Source organism: Chenopodium quinoa, unplaced genomic scaffold, assembly GCF_001683475.1.
Source record: "Chenopodium quinoa cultivar QQ74 unplaced genomic scaffold, ASM168347v1, whole genome shotgun sequence".
NCBI classification, from domain to species: Eukaryota; Viridiplantae; Streptophyta; class Magnoliopsida; order Caryophyllales; family Amaranthaceae; genus Chenopodium; species Chenopodium quinoa.
Window position 1 is genome coordinate 379,640 of NW_018742879.1, and position 20,094 is coordinate 399,733.

The 20,094-nt window shown below is 34.6% G+C and overlaps 3 protein-coding genes across 3 annotated transcripts; 2 read left to right on the plus strand and 1 right to left on the minus strand.

The window, feature by feature from the left end:
* The first annotated feature begins 3,268 nt into the window (after positions 1-3,268).
* On the plus strand, positions 3,269-6,366 carry LOC110726336 (exocyst complex component EXO70E2-like). The gene has a single exon (XM_021905800.1). The coding sequence runs from the start codon at positions 4,260-4,262 to the stop codon at positions 6,138-6,140; it is 1,881 nt and encodes a 626-aa protein (XP_021761492.1). The 5' UTR covers positions 3,269-4,259; the 3' UTR covers positions 6,141-6,366.
* A 4,783-nt stretch (positions 6,367-11,149) lies between these two features.
* Positions 11,150-13,373, minus strand: LOC110726337 (presenilin-like protein At2g29900). Its single transcript, XM_021905801.1, has one exon. It carries the CDS (start codon positions 12,904-12,906, stop codon positions 11,947-11,949), a length of 960 nt encoding a protein of 319 aa, XP_021761493.1. The 5' UTR covers positions 12,907-13,373; the 3' UTR covers positions 11,150-11,946.
* Positions 13,374-16,476: 3,103 nt separating this feature from the next.
* Positions 16,477-19,834, plus strand: LOC110726338 (glycine-rich RNA-binding protein 2, mitochondrial-like). The gene is made up of 5 exons (XM_021905802.1): positions 16,477-16,585; positions 17,669-17,821; positions 17,936-18,004; positions 18,624-18,730; positions 19,143-19,834. Exons 2-5 carry the CDS (start codon positions 17,686-17,688, stop codon positions 19,518-19,520), a joined length of 690 nt encoding a protein of 229 aa, XP_021761494.1. The 5' UTR covers positions 16,477-16,585; positions 17,669-17,685; the 3' UTR covers positions 19,521-19,834.
* The last annotated feature ends 260 nt before the right edge of the window (positions 19,835-20,094 follow it).

The window sequence follows — 20,094 nt, forward strand, 5'->3', positions numbered from 1 at the left end:
ACGACAACAAATTGGTTTGCATATGATACACAGGATATGAATTCAAAACATCTTTGATCAAAGTGTTCCTGCCAGCAAGATTAAGGAGCTTAGATTGCCATCCTTTAATTTATTTTATGGTCTTATCAAGGGGGGGGGGGGGAGATAATGGGCACCTTTAAGCCTATTAGGCTAATCTCAATACCTAAGTATTTACCAAAAGAAGAAGAAGAATTGAGATTAAAGTGCACACTAAGACTATTCCTAATAGAATGGTTCATCTTGGTTGGGAAGATAATAGCAGATTTAGCAAGATTAATTCTGAGGCCAGACATATCCCCAAACTTATTTAAGAAATCCATCAATTCCTTAATATTACTTAAGGAAGCATGACCAAACATTAAAAATCATCGGCATAGAAAACATGCGAGATGTTAATTGTTTATGAAATCTTAATAGGCTTCCATCTCTTATCATTAACACTTACTTCAATCATACTAAAAAAGTCTTTCTAAGCAGAGAACGAAAATGTAAGAGCATATGGGATCGCCTTGCCTAATTCCACGAGAAGGCCTAAACTCCTTAGTAATCTCTCCATTCTAAAGAACCGATATTCTAGGAGTGGTGATACAAGACATGATAGTTTAATAAGAGAAGATGGAAAATTAAAAGCAATTAGGGTTTCTTCAATAAAACTCCATTCTAGGCTATCATAAGCCTTAGACAGATCAAGTTTTAAAGCAGCAATGTTTTTCCCTTTCTTAGCCTTATTAAACATATGAGCAATTTCTTTGATGACAATCACATTATCCTCTATACCTTGACCCCTTATAAAGCAAGATTGCATAGGATTGATGAGCTTATTAAGAAAAGGCTTGAGTTTATCCGAAATGAGCTTGGTAATTAATTTGTGAATAGTGTTGCAAAGCCCAATCGGTCTAAACTCGGAAATATGAGAAAGAGCATCAACCTTAGCTTAGGGATTAGGGAGATGAAAGATCGATTGATAACATGAGGGATATCATTATCTTGGAAGCAGTTTTTCACAAAGTTAAAGATAGAAACGCCAAGATTAACCCAGAAGTGTTGAAAAAATTTAGCTTGAATTCCATCCGGCCCAGGACATTTCATGGGATCCATGCGGAAGAGGCACTCCTTAACTTCATCGAAAGAAGGAATTTTGCTAATCCTAGAGCCGTCATTATCAGTTAAACATAAATTAGGATTAAAAGGAATATTGCAAATATTATCCCCTAATTTAGAAGAAAATAAAATATCCATAAAATACTCAGAAGCCATATCTTTTAACTTAAGATCGTCTGTAACCCAAAGCCCTGAATTATCCTTGAACGCAAAAAAATTTTCTTTGTTTTTTTTTTTAATTTTAGCCAAAATATGAAAAATATTTGGTATTATGATCACTATATTTTCTCTAATTAATACCCGTTTTTTGAGCCCATATGATTCTTTATTTTTTGTAAATTGAATCAAAATCATGTGAAAGATTTTTTTTTCTAATTTAACAAGGAAATTAGAATATTTTTTAGCAAGAGAGATTTGAATACCATTAATATGAGCTAAAATTCTTTCTTTCTTCTTTTTTTTTTCCAATTGAAGGCTTCCAAAAATATTATGATTCCAAGATTTAATATTCACACCAAAATTATCAATCCCATCTAAAAAAGAATTATTCGGCTCACTCCAATTACTAAGAAAAAAATCACTAAACTTGGGGTGTTCTAACCAAACTTCCTTGCAACGTAAGGGAAAGGGACCTAGGGCTTTAGCTTTACAAACATCAACAAAAATAGGGCAATGATCAGAATAAGCACGAGAAAGATGATGTAACTTTGTGTGAGGAAAAGCATCAAGCCAAGAAAGATTACCCACAGCATGGTCGAGACGTTGTTGAATCAAATCAATTCCTTCTCTGGCATTAGTCCAAGTGTAAGGGTTTCCATGAAACCCTAAATCTACTAATCCTGCTTCTTTAGTGACTTCAATGAAATCCTTTCAATGACCCTGTTTGAAATCACAACCCCCCGACTTTTCACCCTGATTAGTAACCTCATTGAGATCCCCCAAGAAAAGCCGAGGGATTTGTTCAGGGGGAATAGACTCCCTTATTTTCCTCCAAATTGCATGCCTTGCATTCAGAATGGAGGGTGCATGCATTCCGGAAACAAGAACATCGGGTTTATCATTCCTAAAATGGAATAATGCATGAACAATATGATCCTCTGAAGTGAAAATAAGCAGATCCACGTTTCCTTTCCAAAACACCCAAATTCCACCTCTCCCACCATTAGCTGCGACAACTTTGTGATCCGAGAACCCAAGTTGCAACATAACTTGTCTAGCACGCATTGGCGTAGCTTTAGTTTCGAGAAAAATAAACGCATTTGGATGATAGGTATCCACAATGTGCCTTGCATGAGGCACAAATTCATCCCTAGCAGCCCCTCTAACATTCCACATAATGATTGATGAATGGAACATTACTTGCCAATTTGACTACTACGGAGTAGTATTATTAATATTAAATTGTAACTAACATCTCCTAAATCTACGCTCATAATTTTAAAGATACTTGTGTTTATTATTAGAAAAAAGAACATTAGTAGTGATTTAAAGATAATTTACTCCATTGAAGTAGCTAACGCCATGTATTATTGAATGTATATTTGGTCTTAATTACAAATTGCACGGTCCTACAAATAGCTCTACAAATAGCAAATTAATTCGGTTGGTCGGTTAAAGCTCGGATTTTCTACAAATTTTATCGAGCTCTTTGATTTCATTTTGGTAAATTTTGAGTAGTTAATAAGAATGTACAATCCGTAGAGAACTTCACTATAGTAATACAAAGTAATAAGTAGTAATTACAAGGAACACAAGGGACGGAAGGGGTATATAATCGACATATTGAGGATTAGTTTGAATACTTTGTAAATACAGAATATAAAAGAATAATTTCTCGGAAATTTGATGAAAAGGCTATTAAATAATGGATCATATTATGAACAAACGCCTTTATATAAACTACTCGATAGTTAGTATACATTGTAAGTTAATTTAGAGGTGGACACTGAGAGTGAGAGATAACTTAAGTGGATAAAACTTCCCTCCCGGCTCCGAGTGATTCTGAAATCGAATCTCATCACTCGTCCTTTGTGACTCTCTAAACACAAAAAAAAAAAAAAAAAAAAAAAAAAAATGGAGGTGGACACTAGATAGTTCCTTGAACCCTTTTCTTTACATTCCTTCCAAAGATCTTTCATTATACGCAATACTTAATAGACCGGATTAATTAGTGCGGGATTTCACGTCACTAACTCGATAGTACTAATTTTATAAAGTTTTGTGGGGGAAGAGTGGAGGGTCCCGGTTGCAAAGGTATGAGGCCCTAAGTTTGACTCCATATCAATTTTTATCATTGTTTGAAAAGTCAAGCTAGGTTGGTTCCTACATCTTTTTTTTTTTTTTTTTTTTTTTTTTTTTTTTTTTTTTTTTTTGGAAAAAGTTATCCAGGAAATTGCACAGAAATTAATTCCATCAACAAACATTTTTCCAAAAATTCACAACAAAGTAAACCTTCTTAAAACACTTAAACCCTCTTAATTTCTTACTTATATAAATATACTTGTATACTCTATTTTTCACCAAATTTTTTTGCTACAATTTTAGACTGCAGCCTTCAAATTCCCACGTTTTTAAGTCAATTTGATGGGCTGTATTCCTCCTCCATTAATTATTATTGTCATTTAATTATTATTCAGACAAATTCTAAGCACAATTTATAACAATATTTAATTTTGTTATTGTCTTTTTCTGCTTTTCTAATTTGGGTATTTTCGTCAGTTTGTGTTGGGTTGATTATTCAACTTCAATCAGCTCATAAATTTTTGTTTCTGGGTTTTTCTGGGTTTTTTTAAATTAGTTGTTGAGAGTTTCTTAATTTTCATTTTTAATTTCAGGATCCAAGTTGGGTTGTACTAAACCAGTTTCTCTCTCATATAAATGCTAAACATGTCTTCTTGTTTGTTAATAATCTGCTAATTTGGTTTTTTGACCAAATTTTTTTTGATATCAGATTATTTTCCACAGTTTCCAGCAAGCAGAATCAGAGGTACTTTGTAAATTTTTGCTTAATTTTTTGCAATTTTTTTTCTTCCTATTTTTAGAAAAGTCAAATACCCATAAATTTTTGTGTTTGCAAAAATTTTGTTGTTGTGTAATTTGTCAAGAACCCTAGAATTAGTTGATTGATTGATAATAGTATGATGGGTATGAGGGATGTAAATGTTAATATGATTCCCACAAACCCTATGAGACAAGAGAGTTTGATAGCAGCTCATAATCTTTTAAGGGAATTAGAGGCTAATGATAGTCTAACTGATGATATGAAAAAGATTTTAGCTGATCTTGACTCGAAATTGTCTGCTATGGAGTTGAAATATGATGGCAGTAATAGTAGTGAATCGGTTCCGATTTTGAGGGAAAGAGAGTTGAATGATGCAAAGGAGAAGTTGAAATCTGCCCATGATAAGATCATGGGTTGGGATTCGAACCTCGATATGATTTGGGAATCCGGCCCTGATAAGGCCGCGGAGTACATAGAGGCTGTTGAGGATGTCTTGTGTTTGGTGGAGTTGTTTAGGAGTTTGTGGATGAAGGGAGATGATGATCATGAAATCTCTCAAGCTGAGGATGTTTTGCAAGTTGCTATGCAAAGATTGGAAGAGGAGTTGGTGCATGTTCTTGGTCACCAAAGGCAATCCTATGTTCCGCGTGAGGTAGAGGGTGATGAGCCGGAAGGTTCTGGTGAACAAGAAGATGTTAATTTTGATTTGATCGACCCTGAAGCAATTCCATTTCTAAAGTCGATCAAAAAAGTTATGTTTGATGCAAAGTATGATCAGGATTTTTGTGCAGCATATGTAAAGACTCAAAAGGAAGCTTTGGAAGACTGCTTGATTGGCCTTGGAATGGAGACAGTTAGCATAGACGAGTTGGTCAGGATGGATTGGAACATTATGGCTTCCAAGATCAAGACCTGGGTTCTAGTGATTAGAACCGCGGTGCAAGTCTACTTTTCAGCTGAGAAGCGGCTGTGTGATGAGATCCTTGGGAAGTCTGAGCCTTTTGTATCACTTTGCTTGACCAACATCACAAAGTCTGCCATGACTTGCCTTTTCAATTTTGGACATGCCATGGCCCTCGGACCCCATACACCAGAGAAACTCTTCTATATTCTTGACATGTACGAGGTCTTAGTAGAAATTCAGGGGAAGATCAATGAATTCTTCTCTGAAGAGGGTGGCTCATATGTGAAGACTGAGTTTGAAGAAGTTAAGAGCAGACTTGGAGATTCTGCTCGGGCAACATTCTTGGGATTTGGTGAAGTAATTCTTTCTGATCCTACACTAGACCCTTTCCCTGGAGGAGGAGTTCATCCACTTTCTAGCTATGTTATGAATTACATCATCGTCTACCTTCCCGACTACTGCAAAACTCTCAACACCCTCCTTCATGAAAAGGATGAAGATGCAAATAATGTCACCACGAATCAAGTCTTACCTGAGAAAAGCTTGCTAGCTTCTAATCTTCGATCAATTGTCGCCAAATTGAAGTTCAACCTTGAGAAGAAGTCCCACCTGTACAGGGATGCTGCCTTGCAGCATATATTTCTGATGAACAATACGCACTACATTCAGCAGAAAGTCATAAATTCCGAGCAACAGAAGTTATTTGGGGATGATTGGATCAGAACTCAGATAGTGAGCTATCAACAGCATGCTACTAGCTATGTGAGGAGTACTTGGAGTTCAGTTGTGGCCTCGCTTAGGGATGATGGAATTCCATCAGGGTCAGGTTCAGGAGTTAAGTTGGTCCTCAAGGAAAAGATCCGGGTTTTCAGTGTTGCATTCGAGGACGTGTATAGGAGCCAGACAGGATGGTGTATTCGAGATGAGCAGCTTAGGGAAGAATTGAGGATTTCCATCTCTCAGAAAGTGATTTTGGCATATCAGAGCTTCATCGGAAGGCATAAAAAGTACGATATTGAGAAGTATGTCAAGTATGATTCTGATGACTTGGAGAATTTGCTCAGAGATTTCTTTGAAGGGTCTCAAAAATCTTTGAACTCCCGCAGAAGATGAGTTCGATAAAGAAAAAGGAGATAATTTGAGAAGTAAAGGAGTTGTAGACATTATTTGTTTCATTGATTGTAGCTGTGCTCTCAGCCTCTCAGTTTTCTTTTCGTAAGGAGTGAGATGGCTGCTATTGTATGTCCTTTTTTGATCCTGTATTGGCCTAAATAATATACTTGTAATTTTAATGCATAGATTTTGAATGGAAAGCTGTGTCCTGCCACAATTTTCTGAACTTCTGATGAATTTAGTGGAATTCGTCGTCTGCTTGATCTGGAGAAACTCAAAAAAATTTGGTCTGTGTGAACTGATAAAGTGTATATTTGGTCGAAACAGCTGAAAAAGTTTTATTTCTGAGAAAATGAAGGGAGTTGCTCGCTTAATGCTCTTGCTAGGCACATTGTAACTGAATGGAAACGCGATTCCGGTAACACGTGATTTTTTTTTGTAACAAATCAATTGATCGCAACGTAGTGTCGTAGTGTACATGCTGAGTTGAATTTATTTGATGAGCACAACAGACGTGCGGCCTAAAGCATCTGATATATGTAACAAAACTGCCTGTCTGCCAAAGGTTCAACACCACACGAAAAATGCTCAAATTGTGCTTTGACATTTTAAAAGTGATGCAATTATAGGGTCCTCAAAAAATTGAACGAATAGTCAAAAGGATTACAAAGTCCAAAAATTTGGTAATGCTCTTTTCTTCTTTTCCTTCTAACTAACTGTTACTTTATCTGTACTTTCAAATTACAAATAGACATAATCCTAATCCCTATATGAGGCAATGTCTTCTCAAGTATACAAGGAGAAAAAAAAAAAAAAAAAATCAGTGGGGCTTTGGGTGAGCTAAATGGATACTGCCCCAAGCGAGGCGGAAACGATAAGAATTTGATGTGTATTGGAACCGGAATTAGTAGAGTTGTACCCGAAACGGACAATAACGTAGCCAGATACACTCTGGTATAAAAAGATAAGCAGATTATTCCGCAATTTATGAAAAAGAAAAATGTTCAAACTAATCAAAAATTGCATGAATACTCCGAATAATTTTTAGATTTTATCAACATGCCCACTGGCTCCACCTTACCCATTGACCCATATAGGCCATGTACAAGATTTTCTTTGTATTTAGTAATTTAGTTTATTAAGATACTCGTATTACTAATTGACAAAGATTCATTCTTTCAATAATTGTTTTTTTATCCGAACTCAATATTTAGTTATCGTTCTTTAGCACGTTTTGATTATCGAGTCATATTCATGTATCAAGTGGCAATGGTAAGTGTCGAATAACTTGATTAACTTATATTTTAGGTAGATCTGGCCGTGGTGGATTTAGTGATTATTTGAGACAGGTATTGGACTTAGTAATGCTTCATTATATTAAAATTGACCCAAAATGTCAACACTTAAACTTAGACATGATATTCAGCAAAAAAAATATACCAAATTACTATGTAAAAATACTCAAGCAAAAAAGTACGTCAAATATAAATAAAGTAAATGGATAACGCAATTCTACATAATAAGTTACCAAAAAGGAAATTTTATAATATATATATATATATATATATATATATATATATATATATATATATATATATATATATATATATATATATATATATATATATATATATATATATATATATATGTTGAAGTAGCCCGTGTTACAATTTTAATAAATTAGAAATAATATTCCGTACACTATAAGACAAATCAAACTTAAGGGGGACCAAAATAGTGACTAAAATCCTGTCAAAAAAAAAAGTAGGGACTAAAAATGCTTTCAATCACTAGTAAAGACTAAAGAGTAAAAACTAGATGTCAACACTACCAACTATCTTCCTTTCTATTCCCTTGATGACGGAATTCATAACAAGATGCCCATTTACTTACCTTTTAGAAAGCAATTTATCTAAAAAGAAAATATTAATAATTATTGTGTTTATTTAATTAAAAAAAAGGTGTTCATGTGATTTAATTGTATTTGTAATCTTGAGAAAGCGATTACCATGAAAAGAAAATTAAAATAAATAAATATTCATGATGATATGATTTAGTTGGACAAAAATCTGGGATCTATATAACGTGTTGTTGGTGATAAATATGTGAATGCATGATTTTGACATATTTAGGTTGGTTTCATACAATTTGACACGACTTAATTAGTCTATAGTCAAGAGTCAATACAGGTTTGCTACAACTTAATTAGCAGCCTTAGAGAATGTGAACTACATTTTTGCATTCAAGATGAAATAGATATAACATGAGCAAGACCAAGGAATTGATAATATTTTGTTAGTCTTGCACTCTTGTGAAAGACAAGTGTGTATTTGTTCCTAATACGGATTAAGACCGCTTATGGAATATAATCTACTCGGATATATGATAAATACTGTACATCGGCTGTAAAAATACTCTAAAATGACCAAAATATATACTTTATTGATAAAGTTACTCTCTTTTAAGGAGTAAAATTCAAATTAGTGTATGAAGATAACCATATTACCCTATACAACTTATCCTATGTCTTATTTAGTTCAAAGTTACCCCTAAAACTATTTGATGTATGCCAATATTTTTAATGCAAATATTTTGTAACTAATTTGATCAATACACATGAATTATTGAATCGTTAATTTTGTAACCAAAATTCCCAACTTGGGTGAACTAAACTCTCTTGTTTTCTATCAATGTTGATCATGCCGCAACTATGTTAAACTTTTGCACTAAAATAACACTTAAGACGGGTTATTTGTCCAGGATTTTAGCATAGCAACTAGCAAGAAGGGTCCTCTAGTAGCATTTGCTGGGCAACTAGAGATCAGACCATCGTCGCAATTTGGATTTCGATGCTCCATAGAGTAAAAGGTGAGGGAGTAGAGTGAAGTTATATGGCAATACCATCGTAATGTCAGTGTCAAATGGTAGCACCTCAAATCATATGCGTGCATATCTTTAAAATAGGTGGTTTTCGACAAAGTTTCCTGTGTAAAACACCATTAACAATATAAATTTGCCACCGCACATCATGTTAAGGGAAGAGCAAATCCACAAAGGGTTTATTACAATACGACGTTAGTTTATTGATGCGAATATGTTGGTCAATAAATTTGAACTCAGGTCAAGAAAGATGTGAACTATCTATTGACAATAGAATATCACTCCCTGTATATCAAAATCTACTATTTGTGAAGATTTGTGTTCAAAAAAAAGATGTGTTCATATATGCTAATAAGAGCAGCAAAATTATTCGGAAGAATAAAAAGAGAAGCACATAATAAAGTAGATTCACTTCAAAATAAAATTATGATGTTCCAAATTCATCTAAATCTCTTAGAATATAAGAGGCTTCTGCAGGAATACAAATGCTCAAATTAACAGCAATTTGTAGCACTCTATGGAATAAAGGGTATGGATTAATAAAACATTTAATGAGGCAAAAAAAGGGATCAACACATTTACCACATTTTTCAGATTATATCAACAGTAAAAAAAAAAAAAAAAAAAAAAAAAAAAAAAAAAAGCTCATGTATGATGCAAAGTATAACCTTGGGGAATTAAATGTAACTACATTTAAGCAATATGACATCTTACAACATTCACAGCTGAACTTTGAGAGAAGATACTAATAACAGGGCACATATAACTTCTGTCAAAGTTCAAGGAGGGGGGTAGCAAAGACCTAGGATTGGATCCTCTTCTCCTCATGTGCCCTGTTATTAGTATCTTCTGTCAAAGTTCATTTAACAGGGCACATAAGGAGAAGCTGAACTTTGACAGAAGATACAAGAATCGGTAAGAAGACATAAGGAAGTTCAAGGCTAATCAAACAAAATTAACTTGAATGAATCATGACTACTAGTGATATAGGGAAAGATAAACAAGCTGAAGATATCCAGTGATGCAAGTCAAAAATATGATGAAAAAAAAGTATCAAAATAACAGATTTTACAGCATGGACGTAGAAAATCAGCCTGCTGATGTAGGACGAGGATGGAGAAAGTTGAAAGGAGCATTGCTAGTAATTTCAAAATAGATAAGATGTTTTTGAACGAACAAATTGCAGCCTAGTGAAGTCCCAAGGACAAGGAGGGGGGTAGCAAAGACCTAGGATTGAATCCTCTTTAAATCAGTGTCATTTCTGACTCCCTATACTCCTGTAGAATTGTACAGCAAATATACAACATTGAACTCAGTGAGCTGTACAGCAAATATACAACATTGAACTCAGTGAGCACCACTTTAGGATTCTTTCTCTGTATTCATATTCTTATAAGTAGGACTGTACAAAGTGCAAACTTATCAAACATTGCAATATACGTGCTTTCTTTTAGTATAACAAATTGATTCAAAATACTTACCGCTTACATAATACCAAAGTTCGGAAATGATAACTAGTTAACTACACATAATACCAAATACATGCTATAAAATAGATAACACAAACCCTCTAATGTCAGCAAAAGTAAGGCTAGTATGAGCCGACACTGGTTCATGGTTAAAACTCATACAATTATAAGAAAAGCCACAGGGGCAGATGAAGCAGATATCAATACAACTGAGTTCACCCAAAAAGTCATTAGCTCCATTTCAAAGGCTTCTCCCTGCCTCACCCCCCCCCCCACCCCCCCTCCTCCCCACACACACAACAATAATTCAATTATCTCTTAGTTTACCAATAGACTTTTGTCGTAATCATCTCTAATTCCCAATAGTGAACTATCTTGCATATATATTCAATCAATGGGTTAGGAACTAAATCATCAGCATATTCAAATTCTTGTTGTTTAGTTACAGTTTGGTCTGAAAGAGCTTACGGGTTAGTAATTTTCACCATGGCAGGATGCGTTTAAAAGTATGACTCAACAGAGTCAACATAAGTAACATCTCAACCATGTAAGCCTGTTATTCTGTAAGGAGTTAAGATCACAATATAAAGGGCAATCTAACATGATCGACGGGTCACAAATGAAGAAGTATATAAAACACATAAAGGTTAGCTGAAAAAATTCTTCAAAATTATTCTTACCAAAGTACCTCCATGGAAGTTATTGCATCAATCTTGAAAGAAATTAGGACTTACAACTCTTTTTATTTTCTTTTTGTGGGCAGCACCACACTTCTAATACAGTAAACCCAACCAGCAATCTTCCTGCAACTTTATTCGACTGACAAATGAAAAAAGCATTACAGCTTGGCTGGCAAAATGATGTTCCATTTGAGTTAAACCAAAAGAGCCAATATTATTTGATCGTAGGGGTGAACCACGAACATCTTGTTAGTCGCGCAGGTGCTTCAAGCATCAAATACTAATATAACTGCTGTACCAGACTTTCATGCTCCAGCAAATTCTTAATCCCAAGGCACCTCAATTACCCAGCTCCAAATATGTGGCAAATGATGGTATTGACTTTGACTTCTTTTAAGCTCTCTAGTGTAACAGAAGCTGGTAAGCACACTACCATAGAGAATGCTTCCAACCTTCAGATAGACTTTCAAAGAATCTCCACCGAAATATCAGCCATTTGAGCACAATTGCCTCGTTTGATTAACTCAAACTCTATCCGTTTTCACTTTTCAGTTACAGACAGTGCCAACAATTTTTACTATTGAAGACCTTTCACGAAAAAAAAAATTTAGGATGATCCAAATAAGGGAGAAAATTATCTTCAAGCATTAATGTATGAGTGTCAACCATGTATTCACAGTGAATAAAGAACAAATTAGCGACCAAGCTATTGGCACCCAAGTATTGAAATCAAGCCACTGCTTCAAAGATGATGCTAATTACAAGTAATATACAATACTAGAACATAACAAAATTTGCGGAACATTGCACAACAAATTCTTCAAGTAAAAACCGAGTCAAGACATAAAACAACACCCCAAGCATGACAGATACTGGCAAAGCAGGCAGAGCTTTCTGATAGACAGCCAGTAACACCAGGGTAATTCCAAGACCGGCTATTATAGCCAAATAGCAGGCATACACCGTCATATAATCATACATTGCTGCCCTTCCAACCAAAACACTATAAAAGATGAAATCCCCAAGCCCTAGCTTAATAGCACCAGAAGATCCCAATCCAATTCCTTCAAAAATCATACTATCATCTGAAGCCATAACACGGTCTGCATGCCGTTCAGCTCTCAATCTATTCTCAAGCAATGGCACAGAAGCATCTTGATCATAATTTACCACCCTTCCTTCTTCAGTACTCACCAACTCTCTCTCAGTAGGGCCACTTCCAACAGTTGGTAGTGTTCGATGATCCGTACTCATCTCCAAATCCGCCCCACTATTCATATCCTCTTGTTGTTCCCGATCACCCCTTCTCTCCCTCCAAAGCCTCCTCTGAACAATACCATCCGACTCATCCACGCTAACAGGACGGGCTTCATAAACTAATGCGGGTATATCTTCATCCCTGGATATAGCAAGCTCCACCAACAGGCGAAGCGGACCAATGGGCAACAACACAGCAGCTAAATCATACAATGACATGGCAACCAAAAGCACCCAAGTAGTCCATTCAGGCAACATAGTAAACCAATAAGCAACCAACACTCCAATCACAACCAAATAAGCTTGAGTCACTAAAATAGCCATCTTTGACATAAACACAGCCAAAACACCCACAATTGCAAAATTGAACAAAAGCACCAAAAATGTGATAATATCAATGTTCAAATTCAATTTCCCAACCAACATTACAGCAATTTGACCACCCATAAACCCTAATACCATTAATGCAGAAAACCCCATATAATATTTCAAGAAATTGGTGCATCTAATATAGAATAAGAACACCAAAAAGAAAGTAATTACAGTCACAATTACCACAAAAACAAGAGAATTTAAAAGGGCACCTTCAAATTTATCCCAAAATGAGTCTGAGCTACTCTAATCGTAAGCTAAATTAGCTATTGTGATGATTGAATCAGAAGAAGATGATAAATCGGAATTTAGGGTTGATACCAAAATTACCACCAAGAACATGCAAATTGAAACAGGGGTTATGATTCGGACCAATTCTTCGCCTAAAGTGTCGATTACGCTTGTGGGTCTTTCGTTTCTGTCCATTTTTGGGTTGAATTTGATTCAAAATTTAAGGTTTTTGGTGATCCAAATTGATAAGAAGGGCAAGTGTCGGATTGATTTGGGTCTTTTTTTTTAGTTTGACCTTTTTAGAGTTAAATCTGTAAATAGCATGTCACAACTAAATTCACCATCTTGTCCAATCTTCCAAGTTTCAAGGCTTAGAGCACTTATAATGGTGGGCAAAATTAAATGCTCATGGGCATTTTTGTGGGCATTTTGGTAGAAGTAGTCTTGCAATGGTGAGTAAAAGTGAAAATGCCCATGGGCATTTGTTATTTTGCCCATGAGATGAGCAAAATAAAGGATGAATAGTGCTCTGGTGGGCCCCACAATTTGTAATGGTTATATTTTTTGTAATGCAAATTCTGAAATAAATATTTATTAAAAAGAAAAAATTAAAATTACCAACGGTTATAAAATTTAATTCTCTATAAATTGACATGCATTTTGGTATATTTTGGTATAATTTCATATATACCATAAATCCTCCATATTTTTTATTTTAACGATAAAAACGACACAAATAAAAAAAAATAAGTTACACAAATTTAGACTAGTTTTTATTTATTTGGAGTAATATTGTTAAAATATAAATGAAATTAATAAATAAAGAAGTGTTGTGTAGGAGAGAGAAAGTAATGGTGGGGTATTGAAAAAGTAAGAGAGAGAGAATAGTGGGCAAGCATTTTTTTTTTTGCTCACCATTGGGAGAGAAATTGTGAAAAAAATTTGCCCATAGGCAAAACAGATTTGTTGAGAGAGAAAGTGGGTAGAGAGATAGTGGGTGGACATTTTTTTTTGCTCATCATTGAAAGTGGTCTTAGTTCAACTTCTTTTTGTTTATTTTAGAAAAAATAAGTTTATATCAGAAAAATAAAGTTTATATCATATCAAATTAGTTAGAATAAGTTCAGATCAAATCATCGTTTTATGTGCAGTTTTTTTATCGCTAAATATCTTTAATTTCGTAATAAAAAAAATTATGAAAATTACATAATAATAAAATACATATTATTACGAATCTAACACTCCACTTGATATATTTTTCCTTATAGATTATCGTACACGTAAGGTCAAAAATTGGTCAAGTCTGACAATCAGATCAGATTACATCACCAGACTAGACCAGATCACATAAGTTCATATAAGCAAAAATAAGAAAATAAGGTAAACTAAACAAGCCCCAACTTCCAAGTAATTATTTAACCTTCTAATACTCTGTATGGAGTATAATTTAATTTGATTGTCTGAATTGACTAAACCTTGAACATTGTACATCAATATATGAGAAATATATTATTAAGTGAGATTTTGTTAGATTCGTCTCAACACGTATGTATTTTCTAAATATATAATTTTCATAACTTTTACAAATATCAAAATAACATTGTACATCAATGTATGAGAAATCTATTATTAAGTGAGATTTTGTTAGATTCGTCTCAACACATATGTATTTTCCAAATATATAATTTTCATAACTTTTACAAATATCAAAATAAAATATGCGAAGTATATGGCAATAAGGAAACAAGATCTGATCAGATCTTTATAAAAAATAAAAATAAAAACTGATATGATATGGTCTTGTTATAACGAGAATAAGTAATAAGAATAATATGAAGAGAATTAAGCCTAAATCATGGACATTTGTGTACCTTATCTCCTCAAGTCCCCTCCCCCCCCCCCCCCAATCCCAAGAGCCTAACATGTGTAGCTAGGTTGGTTTACCTATGAGATATCCCAAACTAGTAAGGTCATTAAACAAAATATACACACATACACACACTTTCAAATCAAATCACATACTCAAATTTCAAAGTAAAAAAAAAAAAAAAAAAAAAAAAAAAACTAATTCTGGTAATAATAGCCTTGATTAAAAAATGTTACTCAAGACTTACGAAGCATTAATCAAGTTTTATTTTGATGCTGCAACAATATTTATGCTCAACATATTGCTGAAAACCCTCGTGAGAATGCAAAATATATGAGAAGTAAGCTTGATGTTTATTACATCAAGGATAATGTGCAATCTGGTTTGATTTGATTGAAGCATATGAAATTTGCACTTTAGCTGGCTTATATCATTATAAACGTTTAGGCACAAATCAACATAGATTTTGAATTCAAATATAGCCATATAGGTTTGGTTTATCATGTTCTTGTTCAATAATGGATTGGTCCTGAGTCATTTTTGAGGGGGTGTTACAATGTCATGATGTAAAATATCTTTGTAGATATTTAGCTAGATTCTAATTTTGTTATTGTCCTGCATAATGTTTTTAGATATGCTCTTTGCGTGCAATATTTGCTATTTAGAAATAGAAAAATATGTCAGGAAAAAACCTTTTTAAAACAACCTTTTTGTTTGGAACAAAAACTTTTAAAAATCTCTTGGCAATTTAAAACCTATTTCAATTTTTTTTTTTTGGTTGTTGTTGATTACAACCAAGGACTACTTCCTGCGTTGATTACATTATTTCCGACATTGACGCCTCATGTGCCCTGTACATTTTTTCCATATTCCCACCCCATTTTTTTTTTGAAACAAATTAATTCATTAATCAAAGCCATATGACATTTATAAATGAAATTTAAATTGACAAATACATAAAATTGAATCAAATAAGGTTTCCTTCATCAAAGCTACGATCGTTGAATAAATCTTGCATTGTGGTACATCTCTCGCACACATCGCTGGAATATACAACATTTTTTGAGAGACGCTCTAACGATTTGTTGTAGCCGTAAAGATGATTTTCATCTGATTCACTTGAACGTATTTGAAGATTTAACCCCCCTTCCTTTCCCCTTTACCCCGACCTTCCGCCGCGACCCCTAATTACACTTCCTATTCCTTTCCCTAGCACGAAACAATCTCCCTCCCTTTCCCGCACCTTGAAACGACGAGGGATCATTTCAGCTAGAATTGACAAGAGAGATAAAGATTTTTCTAGGGCCGTAATAATAATATCAAAAATTTTTAAAACAAATTTATATCAAAAAAAAAATTTCTTAAAACAAATTTGACTTGAATGAGGCTTTTTTCTAGGGCCGTAATAATATCCATATTCAATAACCGTAACACTGTCACGTACTAAAGTCACAAACCACTCGTTACTTACCACGTGTTGGCTCGTAAACCCCACATCTCATCCAACGGTTCATATTGACTTTCATCCTAAACCATATCTCCACCATCCTTATCCTACACCTTACCACACTGAATAAAAACTCCTCTGTTTCTCTCTCCAAATTCAAAGACCTCAAATTTCGATCAAAAACCCTTGTTAGGGTTTAGTAGAGTCCAAACCCATTTCATCGCACTACTCTACATTTCAAGGTTTCTCTCTCTCTCTACTTTCTCTCTCTTAATTTTTGAGCTGATTTTTTAATTTCATCGTCTATTTTTGCAATTGATTGTTGATTATTTGTGTTTATTTGATTTTTGGTTTTCGTTTCTCTGTTGATTGATGCAATTTTTTTGCTTGCAGTGAATTTGTTTTTCATAAAGCTTCAAAATTTTTTGTCTTTTTAATTTTTGTGTTTGATAGTTGACTGTTTGATGTGCTTGATTTGTTCTGTAAATGTATAGAAAATGTGATGTATCGTTGTTGCGGAAATTGGTGGAATTAAGTTATTGAAATTAGGGTTTAATTTGACTTGAATGAGGCTTTTTTGCACGATTTGATATTTGAATTTAGGTTATATTGTATTAATTTTGTTGGGTTGACAAGGACCAGGTTAGTTCAGTTTCAATCCCTTTGCAGTTTAGGGTTTGTGATTTTTATGGCAGGGTATTGGGAGTTGGCCCATTTTGTTGAAGTGGGAAGTTGGATTAATCTTGAAAGTAGCTTTTCTGGTGATTATTTGGGGTGGAAATCTCGGGTTAGGAGCGTTGGGATGTGTAGCTGAATTCGAAAAGGGGTTTTCTTCCCCTCTTCCTAACCTTACAGTATACATTATTACATTGCTTGTTTGGCATACTGGAAAGATAAAGTTTTGTTGTAGCTCCTCGATGGTTCTGAAAGCTAGATAGCTTAATTAGCCACACTGTTGGGTAAAGTTCGGTGCTCGATTATTCCCCCTTTCCCTAGCGACATTAATATTTTGTAGGATCCCCTCAATGGTTATGAATGTTAGGTAGCTAATCAGCAATACTATTGGGTAAAGCTTGGTGCCTGATTAGAAACTTTTAATATAATTATGTGTGATGTGATTTATCATTTTGTTCACACTTCATGCATAGAATGTCATGTGATTGAAGCTTCATTGTGGTAGTGTTATGCTAATTTTTCCTCTTAGGTTGGGTTCTTAATATCGAAATAGTCGTACTCCAATTTATAAAGGCGCTATCACTTTGTTAGTAGAACAGAAGGTGCTAATGAAACCTTCTTTTTTCTAACATTTTCCCCTTTTGATTTAGTTTTGAAGGCTGTAAGTATGGCGTTCTTCAGTAAAGTTGGGAATGTGCTCAAACAGAGTGTGAGCAAGCAGGTCACCTTACACTTTTCAGCATCTAACCCCTCTATTTATCAGGCTCTAAGATGCATGTCATCTTCAAAACTCTTTGTTGGAGGTATGCTTGCTCTTTTAGAGTATTTGTTAAAGGTTTGGAACGTGTTTGCTCAATAAACCAAATAAAAAGGTTTGCCTTGTGACCTTTAGTGAATTTATTCATGGTTTATTGCAGGTCTCCCATGGGCTGTAGATGAAAGAAGTTTAAGGGAAACTTTTTCTCAATATGGAGAAGTTATTGAAGGTGTGTATCATTAACGTCTACCTCTTATTATTAATTTTTTTTTTTCAATGGCCAGTATCAGTGGTAGATTATTGGTATGGCACATTTGATCAATAGTTTGTAGTGATAATTTGGCTTGAAAGCAGTAGTCAAGCTACTTCAATATGTTGCATCACAATCTACCAGTATTTTTCTTGTGTTTTTGTGCTAATGAAAGATAAACTTTACTTGTTCTTATACCGATTATGTAAGTAACCTTAATTTAAACCACGTGTTAAATTGCCTGATCAATTTATGATTTAAGTGCTCAAGGAAACTGCAAGTATGAGGTTTGACTTTTATAGATGAGGTTACGAAGAATTGTAGGATTGCCTGATATTGACTTGAATCTTAGGAATTAGCTGAATAATGTAGGATGTCTTGAGTACTGTTTGCAAGATCTGGTTCTGTGGTATTGGTTGAAAGTTGAAATTGCAACTTCTGTTCAATAAATCAAAGTGTAATATTATTCTGCCCCTGCCCTCTTCACATGTTTACAAATAATTGCATATTGTATCTCCTGCTTCCACCCTATATTTTGTTTTGTTGAGCCTAGATTATATTTGGACTACAATATGACAATATACATTTTCTCTTGCAGCAAGAGTCATTATTGACCGTGAGCAGAACAGATCTAGAGGGTTTGGTTTTGTTACATTTGCTTCTACAGAAGAGGCTTCAAGTGCTATTAAGGCTATGGATGGACAGGTATAATTCATTTCTGGTTTCATCTTCCTGAGTTGTTTCTTTAACAAAGTATATGAAGGCATTATTCTAGGTACTACAAAGTCTTCAATGACTGTTCAGTCTTTATTTATTTATGTTGCCCTATAAATTTCATGTGTTTAAATGCATAAAAGTATCGTTGTGCATTTCGTGTTCGCTATCTTTTGTCAACGGTTAGCTTCAATATTTCAGCTTCAATGCATGTAAAATACACTGGTGATTATTAGACTTGTACATCAGTAATTTAGGTTTCCATATCTTATTGTGTTAGTTTCATATGTGGCTCAAGGTCTTGAGTATTTCTGAATTTTATATGTACACTCGAAGAAGACTGAGTATGTTTTATTATGATAACTCTATGGCGTGCATGACAGTTTCATTGTAAATTCTGTAGGATTTGCAAGGTCGTACAGTGAGGGTGAATTATGCGACAGATAGAGCACCACGACCATATGGTGGTGGCGGCGGCTTCGGTGGTGGCGGCTATGGAGGTGGTGGTGGAGGTTATGGAGGTGGTGGTTACGGTGGTGGTGGTGGAGGTTATGGTGGTGGTGGTTACGGTGGAGGCCAAAATTATGGAGGTGGTAACTCTGGTGGCTATGCTCCTCCTGGTGGTTACGCTCCTAGTGGAGGCTTTGACGGTGGAAGTTACGGTCCTCCTGGTGGTGCCCCCAGTGATACTGGCTTTGCAAGCGGCGGTTTCCAGGGTGATGATTTAAACTTGCCTGAAGATAACTTCAAGGATGATGATGACTTTGCTAAAAGGGCTTGATCTTTTTCAGACAAGTTTGAGTGCTGGCAACATAAATAATGGCTCTTCCTTTTTATCGGAAGAAAAGAATCAGAGTTTTATCCCCGCAACAAATATGATGTCAGACATACATTTAATCAGTAGGACTATATTAGTATAGTTTAATTTCCATTCTTCTCGTTTATGTTGTCATTGTTAAAGATATTTTGGTTTTGGTTGCATGGAACTAGGATCATGTCAAACTCTATGCTATGAGAATTTTACTGTCAACTTTTCCATATTCGTGTTGTGGTTGTCCAATGTATCCTCCACAGCCTTTTTTCAGTTGCCCTTCATCTGTTGTCCAAATTTTATTTATATCTGGTGATCATATAATTTATACCAGTATTTGGCACTCCAACTGTGGCAGCGGTTACTGCATTTTTACGTGCCAGAGTGATTTATGGCTAAGTATAGGTGTATCAACTTTTAAACATCTGATTGAAAATTTGAAGGTGTTTTAAGGGTAAGTGTCTGACATTCTGGTGACTTGGGCTTGAGTGATACTGCTCGTCCCAAAGTTTATAAAATGACATTAATACTATTTGACATTACT